The sequence below is a fragment of the Athene noctua genome, chromosome 1 (assembly GCF_965140245.1).
Source record: "Athene noctua chromosome 1, bAthNoc1.hap1.1, whole genome shotgun sequence".
Lineage (NCBI taxonomy): Eukaryota > Metazoa > Chordata > Aves > Strigiformes > Strigidae > Athene > Athene noctua.
This window is the reverse complement of record NC_134037.1, coordinates 103952379-103970745: the sequence shown is the minus strand read 5'-3', so window position 1 is coordinate 103970745 and position 18367 is coordinate 103952379. Positions and strand designations below refer to the sequence as shown.

At 45.6% G+C, this 18367-nt stretch overlaps 1 protein-coding gene across 2 annotated transcripts; it reads left to right on the top strand.

Annotated features, from left to right (window-relative positions):
* The first annotated feature begins 3058 nt into the window (after positions 1–3058).
* BATF3 (basic leucine zipper ATF-like transcription factor 3) lies at positions 3059–7056 on the top strand. 2 transcript variants are annotated; one of them, XM_074926138.1, is made up of 3 exons: positions 3059–3183; positions 3867–3890; positions 6440–7056. In XM_074926138.1, exons 1-3 carry the CDS (start codon positions 3106–3108, stop codon positions 6623–6625), a joined length of 288 nt encoding a protein of 95 aa, XP_074782239.1. In that variant the 5' UTR covers positions 3059–3105; the 3' UTR covers positions 6626–7056. The 2 variants fall into 2 exon arrangements, with proteins under 2 accessions (XP_074782239.1, XP_074782229.1); XM_074926128.1 differs by having other exon boundaries at positions 3867–3971.
* Positions 7057–18367: the final 11311 nt, after the last annotated feature.

Sequence of the window (18367 nt, the reverse complement as noted above, 5' to 3'; positions counted from 1 at the left end):
GGCTTCTAGTGAAATGTCACAACATCTAAACTTCTTATTTTTAACCTGGGGCGAATTGGTATTGCATCAAGAAATGTCTGGTAGTTTTTCTTTATATAGCCATTGAATTTTGTAAGACAGCTCAGTGGTGATGGATACTTGGGAATGTTTGCAAACCGAGTTTGAATTTCTTGGCTTTTGGGGGTGAGATGGAACATCTTGCTGTTGTTAGCATGTACTGTCAGCGATCTGCTTATCGCTCACGAGGCTGGGCCATCCCTACCCAAGAAAAACTCGCCAGCTGGAGCAGTATTCACACACCCTTTTGCCGTGTGTTGCTGAACAGAGGGGATTACAAACAGCATGCAGGGAAGCTCCTCTTCCAGGAATCTCCACGTGGCAACTGACGTCTGTTTGGAAGCTTGGGGCGCACTGGTGCTCTGAAACCCAGCTCTGATGTGGCGTTCTGCAGAAGAGCCACGCTGTGCTAAGCTGCCTTCAGCAACTAGTCTGCGTGTGTGTAGGCTGCTTCACTGCAGACAAAAATCACTGATAAACTGCCATTATAAAGTGTAAACTCAGCTGACTAGACTGCTTGCTGGGCTTGTTTTCTTTCCTGCATAGAAACACTCTGCCTTTAGTGCTGCGTTACCTGGAATTACTGTGTAGGCATTTCGACAGATGTACCAGAGATAGCTTTAATACTAAGCAGAAACTTGTTCCCACAAGCAAATTTTGACTTTTCATTTCCTTTGCCACTTTGAACAAGAGCTGACTGTGATCAGGCTCAGGGGACCGTCCTGTGACTTGTCCCATACTTGTGGGATCCTGGAAGGCTTGCTCTACAGGTGCCAGGAGTTACTCAGTGAAGTAGATACTTATTCAATACTAATAAATTCTTGGTAAGCTGCTCGGGACTTGATGCAGCTGGATGGCCTGCTTGTGCAGTTGCTGCTGGCACAGCACAAGAGCTTCCCGTGGGGTCAGTTCAAAGTCCCTCTGGGGAAGGGGGCATTTTTCCCCCGCAGATCACTCTGAAGGGCTGTTGTATTTTGTCCGCATGGTTCATAGATTTTGTTGCAAGAGAATATACCCGTTCCCTGAGCTTATGGAAACACCAGCTTCTAGTCCTGTTTATTTCAACTGTGCTTAAGGCATAAAGATAGCCCAGACCTCTCTTTTTAAGCAGCTGTCCCACCTAAGCCTCTGCTCATGCCTTTATTTGCCCTCTTTAACTGCTGATGTGATGCAAGATTGGACTGTTTCAAAGGAGCGGTTAAGAGCAATTCACCCTCTCATCGCTTCCCACTTGGCAGCTGGAGCTGCCTTCCAGGAGATGTTGGTTTGGATCCCCTCAGCTGGAGAACAGCAGCGAGCCCACACCTTCTGCCACCTCCACAAGCATCCCCTTGGTGAGCATCCTGGTGTCAGCACGTTGGGTGACAGAGGAAGGGAGAAGCAAGACTGCTTTTAATGAAACGGGGGTCTGGGAACTTCCTGCAAGATGCTTGGGAGACCCGGCACAGTCTGGGGACGCAGGTGAGGTCAGGGCAATTTGGCGAGTGTGCTTGTCCATGTTGTGGGTCCCTGGCATGGGGAAGGCTCACAGGTCCTCAGTCCTCAAGGGTCAGAGAGCTCTGAAAAAGTGGAAAATGCAAAGGTGTGGGTAGGCTGGAAGGTGGAGACACAAGCTGTTTTGAGGTGGAAGAGCTGGGGAGAAGCACTTCCCACCGGAGAAGTCCTGCTCAGGTTTTTCAGTAATGCTGATGGTCCCGGAGCCTACCAGGAAACCTGCGGCAGAGCACAAGCCTCGTGCGATGCCTTGGGCAGCACAGTTCTCTCACCTTCGGCATGAACTGTTAGCCAGATCTTCCTGAAAGGATAGTCTATATTTACTCGGTTTGCAAACTTTGTAGCCTCATCGTCATCTAAGCTGGATGACTCGAACTTCTGGGGAAAACAGAAAAATAGAGAAGTGTCCGATTTATTACAATACCTGACTGGTTGCCCTGCAGTTTCGGGGGCACTCGACCCTCCCGGCGCAGCCATGGCTGGTCCTTTGCCCCACGGGTTGGGCACAGCCGGGAACGCACAGACACGAGTGGCAGTTTTTCTTTATATCTCCGGTAGAGCAGGGGTGTCCTCGGGGTACCTGTCGGTGCAAACACCTCCCCTGCCTTCAGAGCCGAGGGCCAAGATAACGGTTCAATTGAAATGTAAGGGAAGTGTTTGGAGGGGAGAAAGAAACATCGTTCAGTCCGTTAAAACACTCGACGGAGTAGTCGAACAGAGAGATTTTTGCTGGCGGCAAGCGTGTTCTCAGCAGTCCTCGCCTGGCTTCGCCTTTACAGGAAGCCTGTGGCGTTTCCTTATTATTTAGAGGAACAGGGCGAGTCGCGAAAGCGAAAATCGCTTTATCCCAGCACCCGTGCCGTGTCCTCAGGCCCCTGAGCCCTGGCCGGGCCGGCTGCGTTCCGCCGCCGCTCCCGAGAGCAGATGTTTGGCGGGGGGGGAGCAGCCGGGGCTGAGCCTTGGGGCGGGGGGAGCCACGGGCGGGCTGGGCCGGCTCCCGGGGCAGCCTGGGTCCCCCGCCCGCCCTGCCCGGCCCCGCCGCCGGAGGGAAGCCGAGGAGGAGAGAAGCTGCGGGGTGGTTATTTCTGCAGGCGAAAGCAAGAGTCGGAACCCCGGAGGGCCGCCGGGCCCAGCCGGCCCCCGGGGCTGGGGCTCTCCGGGAGTTTTTCAGGCGGCTCCTGCCCGGCAGCGCCGTGCCCCGGGGGTGCGGGTTTTTCCCCCGGCTCCCGGGGGCTGAGCAGACCCCGCAGCTCGGGGGGGGGACGGGCACCCTTGCCGGCGCGGGAGGCTCAGACCCGGGGGGGGTGGGAGTCTGGGCGGTCCCGGGGCTCCCGGTGTCCCGGGCGCGGGTGCCGCCGAGCGCCATGTGACGGCCATGCGGACGGCCCGCGGCGGGGCCCCGGTGGCGGCGGCTCCACCTCCGGGGCGGGGGGTGCCGGGTGCCAGGTGCCGGGGCGGCGCGTTCCCTGCCCCGCCCCGGCCCGCCCTCCCCTCCCACCCCCCGCGGGCCGGGGGAGCCCAGCGGCGCCCCGGGGCGGCTCCGCAGGCGGCGGGATGTCGGGCGCCGTCCCGGTGGCGGCGGCGGGGGTCAGCGCGCTGCCTCGGAGCGCGGCGGCCGAGGGCAGCCAGCAGGTAGGGGCAGGGCGGAGGGGCTCGGCTCGGTGCTGCGGGCGGGCACACGGGGCCGAGTCACGTCGGGCAGCGCCGTGACGGGGTGTCCGCTTCCCCCAGCCCCGAACCCGGGCACCGGCCGTTCCCTTTCCCGGCAGGCGGTTGCGGTGCCGGCGCGTCCAGGTGGGAGGGCGGGCGAACCGCCGGCGGTGCGCGGGAAGCCGCCCGCCACCGGGGCCGTCGGCGGCTGTGCCCCCGCCGCAGGCACCAGCGCCGGGAGGGGAACGGGGCTGCTCCGCCGGCAGCGGGCGCGGCGGGAACCCGGCCGGCTTCCCTCCCCGCCGCTCGCACCTCCGGCTCCTCGCTGGCGCTGGGGCGAGGCGGGTGTAAAACGCTGCTCGTCGGGTCCCCGGCGGGGGTGCCCAGGCTCCGCTCTCAGCGGTAGAGCCCCCCCGGGCATCTCCGCGGCATCCCTGGGCCTCTGCCCGCTTCCACCGCTCCGCCTCGGGCCCCACCTGTGCGGTGTGGCGGGGGAATGCGCCGCCCTTTGCAGGCACCGCGCGGTTTGGCGGGGCCGGGGGTAGGTGCTGCGAAACTGGGAGGGAGTATGTGCTCCTTCTGAGAAACAGTCGCAGCCTGGCTTCAGGCGCCTACCGCGTGCACCTTAAAAACTAGCGAGGTATTTTCTGGCTTATGTCTTCCAGAGTCACGAAGAAGATGACAGGAAGGTAAGGAGGAGAGAAAAAAATCGAGTTGCTGCACAGAGGAGCCGGAAGAAGCAAACTCAGAAAGCAGATAAACTTCACGAGGTGAATGGGTACTTGATGTTTCGCAGGCACGGCTTGGGTACCTGGCGCAGGACTTTACAATGACAGGGTCTTCTTCGGCAGGCGTGGGCCTGGCTCCACGCTAGTCCAGCTCAGAAAGCTGTGGGTGTGTGGCAGAGACAGGCGTGCTGTGGGGTGCCTGCCTGGGAACTCCCAGACACTGATGCTCCACGGTGGACAGTGGAGCTCTGCCATCGGTGTCCCTGACAGGGAGAGAGGGACGTGGTCCTGCCCTCGCCTCACCCTCCTTCTTTTGCTATTCTTGTGACCACCCAGTGAACTGGACCACGAGGCTCCTCTGGGCTAAACCAAATCCATTTTCTTCTGGATTAGTGTTAAGCTTGTCACGTTTGCTGTGGCAGTGGATGAATGCTCGCTGCCTTACGAGGGAGGAGGTGACGGAGGAGGAGGGGACCATGCTGCTTAGTGGCGGTGCTGGCTTAAGTCAGTTTTAAAACTATGGTGTGAGACAGAAATACCCAGCTGAAAAGGCTTCTTAGGAACTTCAAAACCTCAGTTCAGTTAGCTGTTATACTTGTATGCTCTGATAAATAACAGTGGGTGTTTCCAAAAAAACATGAAAGTAACCGATTCTTCCAGAAACTCTTAATACTTCTTCTCAATATCACAATGTGGTGTAGTTTTCTCTGGTCCCCAGTGCAAATGCTGGAGGACAGGAATCCCCTTTCTCTGGTTTAGGCTGTTACCTCACACAACAGTGCTTTTGTTGTAGCCACGGCTCTTGGGGTAAATGTTAGTTCTGCTGCTGTGATTGTGGCTGAGCCAGCCAGTTGTTCAGCACAGGCTCTCCTCTTTCTCAGTGTGGAAGGATCTGCCGACAGTCAGCAGAGGCCAAGAGAGGGACAGTGTGGGGAGTTTTGGGTTTGGTTTTTCCCAGTTCTACTCTGAGTCAGCGCCTGAGAAAGCCAGGTGCAGGGTACTTCTGGAAAGGGGTAACCCCTGGCTTTTATGGAATCATTTCTGGGCCCTGTGCCTTCCTGCAGCCTCTCTGATGTTCCTCCTGAACTTGAGGATCTTCCTCATGCTGGACATCTTCATACTTGGGCAGGCTGGCTTTCCCAGGTGTAGGCAGAGCCAGCTGAATAAGAATTCATTCTTAGCAAGAGCAATTTGATAGTCTCATCCCTGAAAATGAGACAGAGCAATGGGAGAGTAACACTTCAGAACTCAACCCTGTGGTGTTTGGGGCAACAAGGGGTGAGCAGAGGCAGAGATGGACAACTTTTCTGGAGCTGGGTACCATAATTTGTTAGGAGGACTGTGCCTATTTTACTCTGTGCACGAGAGAGGCGGTGAGTGGTGGAAGGGTGTGAGGGAGGGCGAGGGGATCCAAACTCCTACAGCAAAGGGCAATAGAGGCAGTCCGAGGCTGCCCAGAGGAGCATTGCATGAGAGGCTCTCCCTGCTGCCTGGTAAACAGGCCTTTTAAGGCATGTGTAGGCTTGGCAGTTTGCTCTGCAGCTTTCCCAGGGAGGTGAGATTGAGTGGGTGAGTGTTGAGCCCTAGGCCGGCAGTGAGGTGCAGACACCTGCAGGTTTTCCGTGGGCTGTCTCTGAACCTCTAGAGCTCTCCTCTTTGGGATGAGAAGGCTTGACAGCAGGGACACTTGAGACATGCAGTTATCAAAAAATGTGACACACGAATCTCACATCCGTCACAGATGTATGCTGCAGAGCATCTCAAAACTTCCCTGCAATTAATAGCAGCTTATTCATGGCCAGAGAAGCCTTAGCTCAAAAGCAACCCAGGTGAGGGATAACCAAGGCAATGGTCAGGCCTTCTGGTGATGAAGTGGGGCTGGGAACAAGTTGGCGTGACACTCCCCTCCTCCTGTGCTAGAGCTCCTGGGCATCTGAGCAGGTGGCTACAAGCCCTGGCCAGCCTGGAGGAGAGTGGCTGGCACTGGACGTGCTGTGCTAGGTGTGCATCTCAGCTGGCACCTGGGTAAATGGCCCTTTCCTGCACTGGCCTGGGGCAGACACTGCCCTTGCCCTTTCCTCGCCGGTACTACCAAGCACTGGGCTTTCCCAGCACCCACCTGCAGTCGGTGCTTTCATTTGCTCTGCTCTGTCAGTGCAGAGCTGCCCTGCTTGGCCCTTCCCAGCAGAGGCAGCCCAGGGCTGGAAGAGGCCACCACGGAATGCAGCTGTCTACTCCTGCAGTCCTGGGCTACTGAGGACTCCTGAGGACCAGCAGCACCTCCTGGTCTTCAGGGCCATGAAAGGAATCACAGTATGGTCAGGGCACAGGTCGTAAAGCACTTGCCCTGTTCCAGCACCCAGGCTCTGTCTGTCTTTCCTTAGCATTTTGCACATTGTAGTGAGAAACCACACAGCTTTTCTACAAGTTACATGAATATACTCAAGGTGGAAGCACTGAAAGGAGTGTTTTGACTATGAGTAGGCTTTTTTTTTTCCCTCTCCTTCCAGGAATACGAGTCTCTTGAGCAAGAAAATACCTCCCTGAAAAGAGAAATCGGAAAGCTAACAGATGAAATGAAACACTTGAGTGAAGTGTTGAAGGATCATGAAAAGATCTGTCCACTATTGCACTGCACCATGAACTTTGTGACCGTACCAAGGCCTGATGCACTCTCCAGCTGCCTTCCAAGATGAGACCTCTCCTTGATCACCTTTAAATGCGATGTGTAAAAGTGCCATTAACAGGGGAGACTTGAAGAACTGCCTACTTATGGTGCATGTCTTCCATCAAAGAGGGCTGGACTTGACCATGCAGTTCTTCTCCACGTTGAAGTGTGATAGTCTTCTGAATCTCAGGAAAACACCAGTATGAAAAAAAGACAACTTGAACTGCGACTTCTTATTTGGTAGAATCTTTGAGGCATGGTTTTGCATTCAGAAATGCTGAAGTGCGGTGCAGTCCACCATTGCACGATGGAATGTAGACAGGGAAAAGTACCGACCTTGGGCTGGGATGCCTTTCTCCCACACGTCCACTGCCAGTAATTCTTTGTCACTTGTCATCCATGTATATCATGGCTGCTGTTTGTTTTTCTCTAAACAGGTTTGGTTAATAAAAGCAATGTCCCATCTTTATGATGTCCTCGATCTTTTTCAATAATCAATGTCTTTATAACATCTCTATTTTACTGGTCAAATCCAAAGTCTAATGTTAATCTTCCTGTCAGTTGTTTTATTATTTTGCTTATCACCTCTTCAATGGTTCCTCTTCTGAAGTGTGTGTGAGTTTTCCCAGTCTTCATTTCTTGATTATCCCCAGCCCTGCCAACATTAGTTCTTGGAGTGTTTTTATATCCTAAAACATGGCTTGGCCAGTTTCTAATGATGATTGTCTTCTCTGTGTGGAAGAAAAGCAAAACAGAGTTTGCGGGTTCTACATGTTGTTTTAAAAAGCAGATTTTAAAATTTAATGTTTTAATGCATCCACTGGAAATTAACAAATATCTTTATCATTCATCTTGCATATTGCTTCTGGTAAATTATATCTGTGAATACAACAAATTGATTTTAGCTAAGCATTTTGCTACATGTCCACACTGAAGATGTCTGATAAAGTTAAAGAAAACTTAATTCTCTTCCTACAAAAAGGAAGAATTATGATGATGTTAGTGAGAAATACACAGGGAAATTACTTTCTATGAAGATTCTTAGTAGTGTCAGGCTCTAGAAATGTGAATGCTATAGCCTGGGATTCAGCAAAGCATGTTTTTCTCACAGTATTTCCCAGATAGAGAGCACCTTTGCATAATAAAAAGCTCCACCCCTTTACCAACTCTCTCACTTCAGCATTTGGATTTTTTTCATTTCAACTCATGGGGTTAATTTTTCCGCTCACCAGGATCATAGTATTTATCACGAGAATATGATCTGAAATTTCTAATTTTTTTTTCTTTTTTAGATTCTTTAGTAGAATGATGCTTTGCTGATCACTGCCAGGATAGAACTGGGGAAACTGTATAGTCAGCTCTGCCTTCTAAAGGGCCCTCTCATGCCCTTGTCTTAGGCTAGAAACTCAAGATAACAGGCGTGAGCTGTTGTCTTCTTTAAAATTTTTCATTAGGTTGTCCCCAAGAGAATTTTCAGCATTTGCAGAAGCTATTGACAGCCTAAATGCAGTCTTCAAAGTTTCTTATGGACCTGTAAGAACTGAATCATTCTGCAAATTAAAACTGCTGTAGTCCCTGCCAAGGAAAATGAAACTTTCAAGACACTTCACATTATGCTTTTTGGATAATGTCCTTGATATGATTCTGTGTGTCACCCTTAAGAAAGGAAGCTATCTTAAGCATATTTATCCACCCACCCACATTTCCTCAGTCCCTGGATGCCACTGTGTAACTTGGGCTGGGTAGAAGTCTAATGGAGAAGGAGGAGCACAGGGAAAATGAACAACATTCACTCTGGGAAAAGTCATTATAGCTTAGGCTGGAGAGGGAGAGAGAGAGGATGTCTCACAGCTCTTAACTAGGTATGTGCAGCTGAGCTGAGGCTGGGAATGGTTGAGGTCAGGGCTGGTGCAAAAGTATGATCTCTCCTGTGGAGCCCTGCAGACCCTCAAAAAGGGGAAGGTCAATCACCTTGTCCAAGACAGTCCATCCCACCAGAATCCTAAGGATTTTGTCCCACGGGGGCTTTCTTCTAAAAGAGGTCTGGTTCGCTGTGTAAAATCGTCCTTCTTACACATACATTCTTCTAAACATCTGTCTAGAAACTGGCTCCGGCTTATCATTCAGTAGCCCAAGATGTATTGTACGTTCTTCACCAGTAAGACCACCGTTTCTGCATTGGACTTTATTAACTGTATGTTTGTGCAGGGTGTACAAGGGAAGACAGCTGAAATCACAACAACGTTGTGTGCTGGCAACAGCAACCTAATTCCAAGGCTAAGCCACTATTCCTTGGAAGGGCTGGGAGCCCTGCAGGGACACTCATTGCCACCAGTTCCTTCCCACAGCCACAGGGTGTAGCTCCAGCCTGTGCATCATATCCATTAGTAATAGCGGGCTCTGAACCCTCCAGAGCCTGGGCTGCTTCTTCCTCCTGCATCTCTTGCATCATTGTTTTTCCCATCACTATTTCCAAAGGGCCTGATGCATCTTTAACAGATTAACCAAGGCATCTCTCATGAACAGTATATCATGTGACTAATGTTCAAAGACAGCTGGGAACCCCAAGTAAAAGAAGTGAGCAAAATGAGTGTCCCAAGCCAAATAAAGCCAACATTCTGATTTCTAAACATTTCTAAATTTATTTAATCTAATTTATTTATCTAATTTTAAATCATCAACATTTCTAAAATTAATGTCGTAGCTGAATCACGGGTCAAAAGGGACAATGAACTGTTAAAGCGCAGGCTTATGTATCCCTAAGCAAATGACACGTATACAGGCTGATTACACTCTTTGCAGGGGGTGTTTGTAGGGATATTGTTTTACAGAGTTTCAAAACCGAAAGTATGTTCTGGAGCCTGGGATAATTGTTACATGAATAGGGAACCAGAAAGGAGAACAGAAAGGAAAAGGCCCATTTGTTAAGGAAGCGACAGAAAGTTTGTTTTCAAATCCAAACCTCTCCTTTTGCAGCAGGGTATTACACCATCACAAAAAATGTTTCATACCTATCTATGGCTAAAATACCGCTTCATGTTTTCTAGCTTCAGAAAGCTTCCAGTTAGATTGACTTCTGCCCTGAGACTGTGGTGTCTATTACATTCACATGATTTTCTGACGCAGGTATATAGGGAAGATCTTTTCTGTGTTCAGATGGTGGTTCATGTGAGGAGTCCTGTGAATTGCAGTCTTGTTTGTGGATGCGTAATGTAGATGACGGTTGCCAAGAAAGCTGGATTTTGCCTCTTAGGTTCACAGTGAAGGTTACAGTTTGTCTAGATTTGGTTAACATGGATTTCCTTTTTGTATTTTCTGTGAGTCTACTGAAGAAGCAAAATGCTCAGTGCAAATTTACCCACAGATAAAAGTATTAATTCTGGTTAGCAGAATAAGTCCAATTCAGCTATTTGTCTAGTCATGTCTTTCGGTTGTTGTTGGGTCAGATTTAAATTTATCATATTTTTAAAAGATAATTCTAGCCTCCAGAGATAAAAAAAATCAACAGAAAGAGAGTCAAGCTTCCCCAAACTGCTAGTGTGAGTATAACGGAGTTCAACTATTATACCTCAAGAGTCCTGCTCCTTCCCACTGATGTTTTTTACATGTATGTCTGTGAACATTTCTAAGCGTTTTCATGTACTCATCTAGAACCTTGCTAAAAATACACCTTTTTAAAAACATTTTAAACAGCCTACTCTACAGACCTTCTGTTCTTTTTCCTGCTACCTTTCACTGTCGTCTGCTCCTCCTTCTGTAATATCTGCTATTCTCATCTGCATTTGCTATTTGCAGTAGCCTTTGTATTCTCTCTTTTATTTCAAATGCCACTATTTTTCCTTCTTTCTGTTTCCTTCTGTTCCTATGCAGCTTGGTGACAACATCACTTAATGTTATTGGTATTAGAGGAACAAGGCTAATCTGTAGGAGCATATCGAAATAGAACTTCACTGGTACACCCTGAATATGATTAAAGGCTTTTCTGTGTGGCTAGTTTTGTCAGTTGAATATTAAGAAAGGTGTCTGTGCAGTCTTTTAAAATGTACTTATAAGTGACATAACCTTTACACTAGCCTATAAAACCCATACTGTTTCCTGTCCATAGATGAATGCTTTGCTGCATGGCATCTGGGGTTTCCATCTGTGAATCAGTCTAGAATTTCTGCCTCAGTGAAAGTGATAGATAAAACAACCATTAAAAAAAAAAAATCCCTTTTCTCTCCTTCCCATCAGTGCGGTGATATAATTCCTGTCACAGGAAGGAAGCATGTCTGCTATCAGGAGAAGTGGTGGGTTTATTTACTGTTACGAGTACTGTTATTCTCTGTATAGGAGGGTAGGAGTTTTCTGTTTGTAAACCCTGGGTTACTGTCAAGTGATCACTACAGAAACATTTCACATGTACACACAGCACGTGGTGTGGGCACACATCTATAAGGGAATGAAAGAATTTGGATTAATTCTTTGCAGAAGCAGGGGTTTTACATTGATTTAACTGGAAGCAGAAACAGTCCTACAGCTGCCTTAGCCAACATGTGGCACTACGCTTACTAACTTGGGTAATATTTAACCCAAGAATAGCTACAGGCTAACCTGAAGTGGGTAATTCTGAATAAGGAAACCATAGTAACAATTATCCCTGTGATTGCATGCTCCTTTTCTGGTACTCATTCAGGTTTTTTCCTGACGGATAATTCCTATGGAAGAAATCCATAAGAATAGAGTAGGATTTTTTTCTCCCACTGTAGAATTTTTAAACCATGACATCAAATGTAAGGGCTTGCCTATTCTGGAAATAGCTGGCACAGTTTTTGCAGATTAGCTGGTCTCTACTAGTTATGTGTTTGGTCTGCTGTAAGGGAATCATTACAGTTCTCTTTAGAAGTGGATAAGCTAAACCACAAAGGGCTGTCTTGGTATAGAATGAAAACATTCATTTTGAGGAGCTAGTACCAAATGACTACTGTGCTTCAATTTCACAGCTTATCTCATCCTGAAGCAGCTTATTCATGTAGCCAGATAGAAAATTTTAGCTCTAATAGGTGTGTTTGTTTTAAATGTGCATTACAAGAGTTTTTATTGTATGTGTTTAGTAAGTTCTATAGACTGCCAGTATAGCTTGCTGCACTCATCTGGGTACTGTCCAATTAAGATTACCACAGATTGTTCCCCTCAGAACTCAGTTCTGGATAGATGTCTCCAATTAGCTGGAAGAACTTTCTCCTTTAACTGTCTCATAATGAACTTGTTGTCATGTTTTCATGAATTATAAATCATTAAAATGTCAAAACTTTTGATATTCTAAGCAAGGGTCATAATCTCCTTTGGGATTAACAAATTATTAAGGTTTGTCTTCCCATTGTAAATGTTGAGAATACTAATTTTTTATCTGTTTTAGGTAAAATCATTGAGGATAATGAATAAGCAACAAGACTCTGCTTAAAAAATTTGATGCAATGCTATATAAGATACAATTACTTCAGCTGGAAATGATGGACAACTGTACAAGAATTGAAAAGCAACCAGAGAACTATCTGAAGGAAAATGTCAATAGTTTGTTTTGAAAAGGGAGCTGTCAGGCTAAAGAATGGTTTATAAATTGAGGTTCTCAAGGATTGATCACAGACTGCTCTTGTTTAGTATCTTTGGTAAGGAATATGGATACGAAGGAACTATTAGTATAGAAGAAGATTGAAATATCATGCAAAAGAAACTGCATGACATTGCAGAAGAGAATAGAAATGCCATGATAAATAATCATAGGATCATACATCACCCAGGTTGGAAGGGACCTCAAAAGACCATCTGGTCCAACGTTTTGTGGGAAAAGGAACCTAGATGAGATTATCTAGCACCCTGTCATGATGCAAAGGATACAGTCACAAACTTGAACTATTAACAAGAATTTCTGTCACAAGGTGGAGACTCATCAGTTGGAAATGACAGTAGAATAAACAAACAAGGGCATATTAGTCAGTAATTGATGCTGAGGCACCAATGCAGTGGCGCAAAAAGGAAGTTAAATAGGAATTTAGATGCATGGTAATGAGATTATTTCTTTATCTGTGCTCTTAAAGAGAGAAATATCAATGTAATTATGCAAGGCTCTGGCAAAACCTCATCTGGAATTCTGCATATATTTCTGCTTAACCATGAGAAAGAAAGATGAACCAAAACAAGTACAGGTGCATAGAAGGGTTGCTAGGAAGATTAAGGGAATGAGGAATCTAATTTTCTGAGACCTCATTTTAGACAAATAAAGTCTGATCACTGTTTATCTAATTACAGTAAAGACCATATAAGGGAAAGACCTCTCGTAGATAAGAAGTAACGTTAGTAGAAGAATCAATAGGTATAATGTCTACATATTTTTGAGCTGTATATGTGAAGAAGTTTCTACCTGTCAGAAGAAAGATGTTCAGGAATAGCCTTCCAACAGAAATAGCATATGTGAGCAACGTTGTGAGTAGGCATGTACACATGCCACCTGCTTAGTTTTAGGATGAAGCTTGATTATTTGATGTGAGACCAATTGAGTACACTGGTGATCCAAAATATTTCTTCCTGTCCCAAGACTTTATTCTCTTAGGAGAAGGCCTGCAGCTGATCTTAAAAGGCAAGAAAATCTTAAAATAAAACAAAGCACATAAAAATACCCCCCTGAGGTCCCTGAATCATCATCCAGAAGCTTGTTTTGATAGGAGAGCTAACACAGGTGTAAGGTTTTGTCAGAGGTAGAGTCTCTCACCAAACTGAAGTTTTTGATAACATCCAGGTAAGGAAGCCACAGAAAACAGCCAGTTTTCCTCCTCTAAATGCCTACCATTGAACCATGGCATGTTCCCGAAAAAACAGAAAACTGTTCACAGAGAAACAGAAACAAAATCTAACAGGGATTTGGGGAATTTCCCAGACTGTTTAGTTGATTGCTTTAAAACCTGAGTTACTCCAGCTTTGCAAATATGCATTTGACAAAGGACTGCAGGCAATTTTTGTTTCTCTTACATCCAGTTCATTGATTAAATATATAAACAGGATGTCTTTAAGAGCAGAAGGTTTTAAAACAGGATTTGATACTAAGCAAGAGATCTGCTAGTTCCCTTTTAGCTATTTGAGTTTCATCTTTGCTTATCAGAGCCGTTTTAGGGTACAGTAATTTCCAAGTGCACTATTAGGTTGAGAGGTAAATAATCTCTAGAGATGAATATTTTTTTCTTTCTTTTTTACTGTAAATGACAATAGTACATAGGCTAGAAATTTCCCTTGTAAATTCTGGTCATCCCATTTGTTTGCTAAGTTCCAGTATGGACTCAGGACCTATTCTGTCACTGCACTGAGAGGTTATGCACCCTTGCTCATGCCTTTCTGGGTGTAAGTGATCCATCAGCTGTGTTTAAGGACTTGATTAATGCCCAAGAACCATCAAATTTGAAAAAGACTTTTTGATCATACAGGTGAGGAAATTAATGACCACAGCTTATGTATTGTTTATAGAAGAACAGAAGTCCCTTTTTCCAGCTGACTGAAATGCTGAGGGAGCCTGCCTAGATTTGAACATTTGTCCTGCCGGTAGTTCCACACTTCTGCTGTCTGGAGTTTCAGATAACTCACAGGGAGTCTTAAACAGTCAGTGAAGTCAGCCCACACAGAGCAGGGACACGATCTAATTGTGGATACAATTCAAGCAGAAGACTATAAACATGGATATGGGTGAAAGAGAGCTGTATTATGAAGATACATGACTACTGAGGCTTTTAATGGTCAATTCTAAATGACACTCACATGTCAACACATATGTATTTTTACCATCATGTTAAGAAACTATGTGATCAAAACATTTCCCCCACAAATTATTAGATTTTTAGCTTTTAATATAAATCTGTTATTTTACACAATTCAAAATATTCTACTTAATTAATATGAAAACCAATTTATACAGTTTTCACTAATTGGTTTTCCATCACTATTTGTTTCCATTTATTTTCTTTACATTTCCAACTACAAATTCAGGAAACAATCACAGAATCACAGAATCATTCAGTCTGGAAAAGGCCCTTGGGATCATCGAGTCCAGCCATCAGCCCCACTCTGCAAAGTTCTCCCCTACACCATATCCCCCAACATCTCATCTAAACAACCCTTAAACACATCCAGGGATGGTGACTCCACCACCTCCCGGGGCAGCCTGTTCCACTGTCTGACCACTCTTTCTGTGAAAAATTTTTTCCTAATGTCCAGTCTAAACCTCCCCTGTTGCAGTTTAAAGCCATTCCCTCTTGTTCTATTGCTAATCACCTGCGAGAAGAGACCAGCACCAACCTCTCTACAATGTCCTTTCAGGTAGCTGTAGAGAGTGATGAGGTCTCCCCTCAGCCTCCTCTTCCTCACACTGAACAGTCCCAGCTCCTTCAATCTCTCCTCAGAGGATTTATTCTCCAGGCCCTTCACCAGTTTCGTTGCCCTCCTCTGCACTCGCTCCAGCACCTCAATATTCTCTCGAATTGAGGTGCCCAAAACAGGACACAATACTCCAGGTGGGGCCTCACCAGTGCAGAGACAGGGGGACTATCACCTCCCTACTTCTGCTCATCACGCTATTTCTAATACAAGCCAGGATGCCGTTGGCTTTCTTGTCCACCAAATGTACAATTGTAGTCAATTACTTTGAATTCAAGTTATAGCTTTTATAATGGTTGGGAAAAATGAAAATTATTTCACTTTTAAAATACCAGCTATATATATTCCAAAGAAAAAAACATGATGTCTTTTCAATTTCACTTTTATTGCAATATGTGACATCAGGTGCATAAGAAGAGACTCTTAGCTGTCATTTTCTTGGTTTGCTCTCACAAACTGCAGGAATATATTACTGCAAATGATAACACAAGGATATTAAACTGTTGCAAGATTTCTTAATAAAAATCCCATTACACAGTCAGCATACTTGTTTTATACCTAAACAGTAGTGTTTCAAGAGCAATAATTCAGTTACTGAATGCGTATTAAAAATGAGTGAGAAAACAATAATCTATCCTGTCAATATAGAGTCTCTACTTTGCTTAGAAACATTCCGATTTCCCTAATAATAATGACTGCTTTATTTTTTCCCATTATACTATACATTTTCAAAATGCTGTTTAATGAACAACTGCTCTTCATTCAGGTCTATCATGCTTTGCAAGATGCATTGCTCTTGGTCGTTTACCATGTAAAATGTTTCTCTTTCCAGCGCCATCTGCCCATTTTTTACCGACTAAGAATATAAATTCTTCAAGGCAGAGGATTTGTTGCACTGAGTGAGTAGCGAATTCAGGGAAAAGTTCCAGTACTTTCCTGGTCTTTCCATGCACCGATACACTTGAATAAAACTCCTTTGCTATTATTCATGCTTTGTCACGCAGTAATGACAGCTGTGGGAACATCAGGCTGTATCATGTGGCCTGAAATGGTCAGTTCTGTGTTTCATGGGTTGAGGCTTCCTAATAATTCAGTGATGCTTTCCAAAGCCACTTGGGTTTTTATCAGCCATATGCCCTGCCCTGTGACAGCTGATCCCCTGTACACTTTGCTTTTAGTTTTTCTTACCGTCCCTTCAACATACATAATATCTGTTCATGCTTGGCTCAGGTTGGGATATTTCAACTGTAATAATTCAGTGTGATTTTGTTTTCACTTAGTATTTTCTTAACTACACCAGAGTTATGTCAGCATTACACACATCTATGTGCATATTTCCTCAATTTAACTCTGCTCTTACTTGGAACCCCTTCACCACTGAGTTCAGCAATACTGTCATCAGCCACATGGCACCCAAAGGGCAGATGACGGAACATGGCATTTCACGCACAGTGATTACTAAGTGTTAAAAAAATGTGTCCAGCCCTGCAGCATGCTCAAGAAACTCGAGGCACCTGCATGGTGGTCTGTATTGGCAGAATCTACTGCTCCATTAGAGGACCATAGCCTGAAAGGTGATCCCTTAACGTGAGAAATGAAAAACGTAATTTTCTGCTTCAGGTTTCCTTTTTTGTTGTTTAGCAGCTAGATTCCTGCATTATATCTGTTCTCTCTAAAATAGTTTTATAGCATGCTATGTTTGCCAGCACAATATTAAATGGTCCCCAGACACCATTTTAACTCACTTGTCATGTTTTCTACACTATACCTCACTTTGTAATTAGTGCCTCCCATTGCCAGTAATTCATGCCCTCAAGAAGGCCCTGTTTAAGACTGAGTAATAAAATACTGTGAGATTAATATTCAGTTGATGACAGATCATTTAATGCAACTCTTACCAAAACTCTCCAGCGTCTAGGAAATTGGCAGAATATGGCCAATGGCTGCTTTCTGATGTCATTCAATTAGCAACCAAAGGTTAGTTCTCTGAGGTTATTCTCTGGAGTTTAATGGAGCTGATTTCTTTTCAATCTTCAGTTGTCTCAGGGAATTGTATGAGGTGAGTTTAATTCATGTGTATTTGGCATGAAAGTGGATCTTCTTGGATCGCAAACCAAGACTTGCATTACCATTTCAGCACTGTAGTTAGTAAATTTAAATATTTTCATTTAATTGTGTGCTGATACTCCCAATGAGAGCACAAGAGCTTTGTATGCATCAATCCATATTCAGGTTCTGAAGTCGGACGTTGCAGTCTAGATTTTCTCAAAATCTTATGGGAAATTGTAAATAGCTGCATGTGTTGCCAAGCTCTTGGATGATTTGCCTTATTGATTTCAAAATCATAGTCCCAACAACTTTGCTACAATAGAATAAAACATCACACCTGTTTCTTTCCCTATACCCCACCTTTATGCTGTCTTGGCAATACAAAGGAATTTTAAAACGGGTGGGGATGACATTTATCTAATTTACAAGCTGATTTCAGTAGGGGTGTTCATGTACATTCCAGCTGAGTAAGAGCACTGGCAAATTGGCTCTGGTAAATTTAGCAGCCACAGGTTTTACTGCAGGGATGTCGCTCTGCTCCTCTGCCATTGATTACCATAGCTGACAGAAAGGGACATACTCCTGCCTAACCTACCTCATTCCTCACTCACATGCCTTGGCTCCTTTGAAAGGCCACTGATGCTTTAAGGTAAGACATTGCAGTATGCTTATTTGTGTTTTATTACTGCTGGAGTCAAAGAGTGAGAGATTTTGCTTTTAAACTTGTGAGCAGTTCTGGAATGAAACCTGTTCCTCCCTACCCCCCAAGTCATGGGGATTTGTCATCAGGGACTGCCTTTCTGCCAGGGTTTTGACCAAGGTGTCCTACTCTGTGTGGGGAGAGAGGAAGGGAAAGGGCAGAAACCAAGACACCAAGAGTTAAAATGAACTTTGGTTGTCTCTGAAGTCTACCTAGGCTAGAATTTCATGGCATATTAGTGCTGTTTGAGAATATTTTCAGGGTGTATGGATGCAATGTGTAAAAGCACTAATAGCAATCCTTTGAGAGAGTAGGCGCACATACAGTTTGCTGGGTGGCAACAGCATCTAAAGCAGTTTTACCCACTCACCCCTACCCTTCTCCCATATTGCTGCCTTCCCTGTGGTGCCAGCACAGGGCCTATGGGCTCCATAATAAACCCAGCCAGTGAACTACAACTGACTGAAAAGTAATCTTGTGTGACAAAAGACCCTTTTTTTGAGTGTCAGTTGCCTGATCCTGTTCACAGAATGGCTTGACAAACAGCAGGAATGGCACAGCTGAAAGAGGGGAGCTTGCCATGTCAGAGAGACAGAAGTAAAGGCAAGGAAATGCCTTGAATTG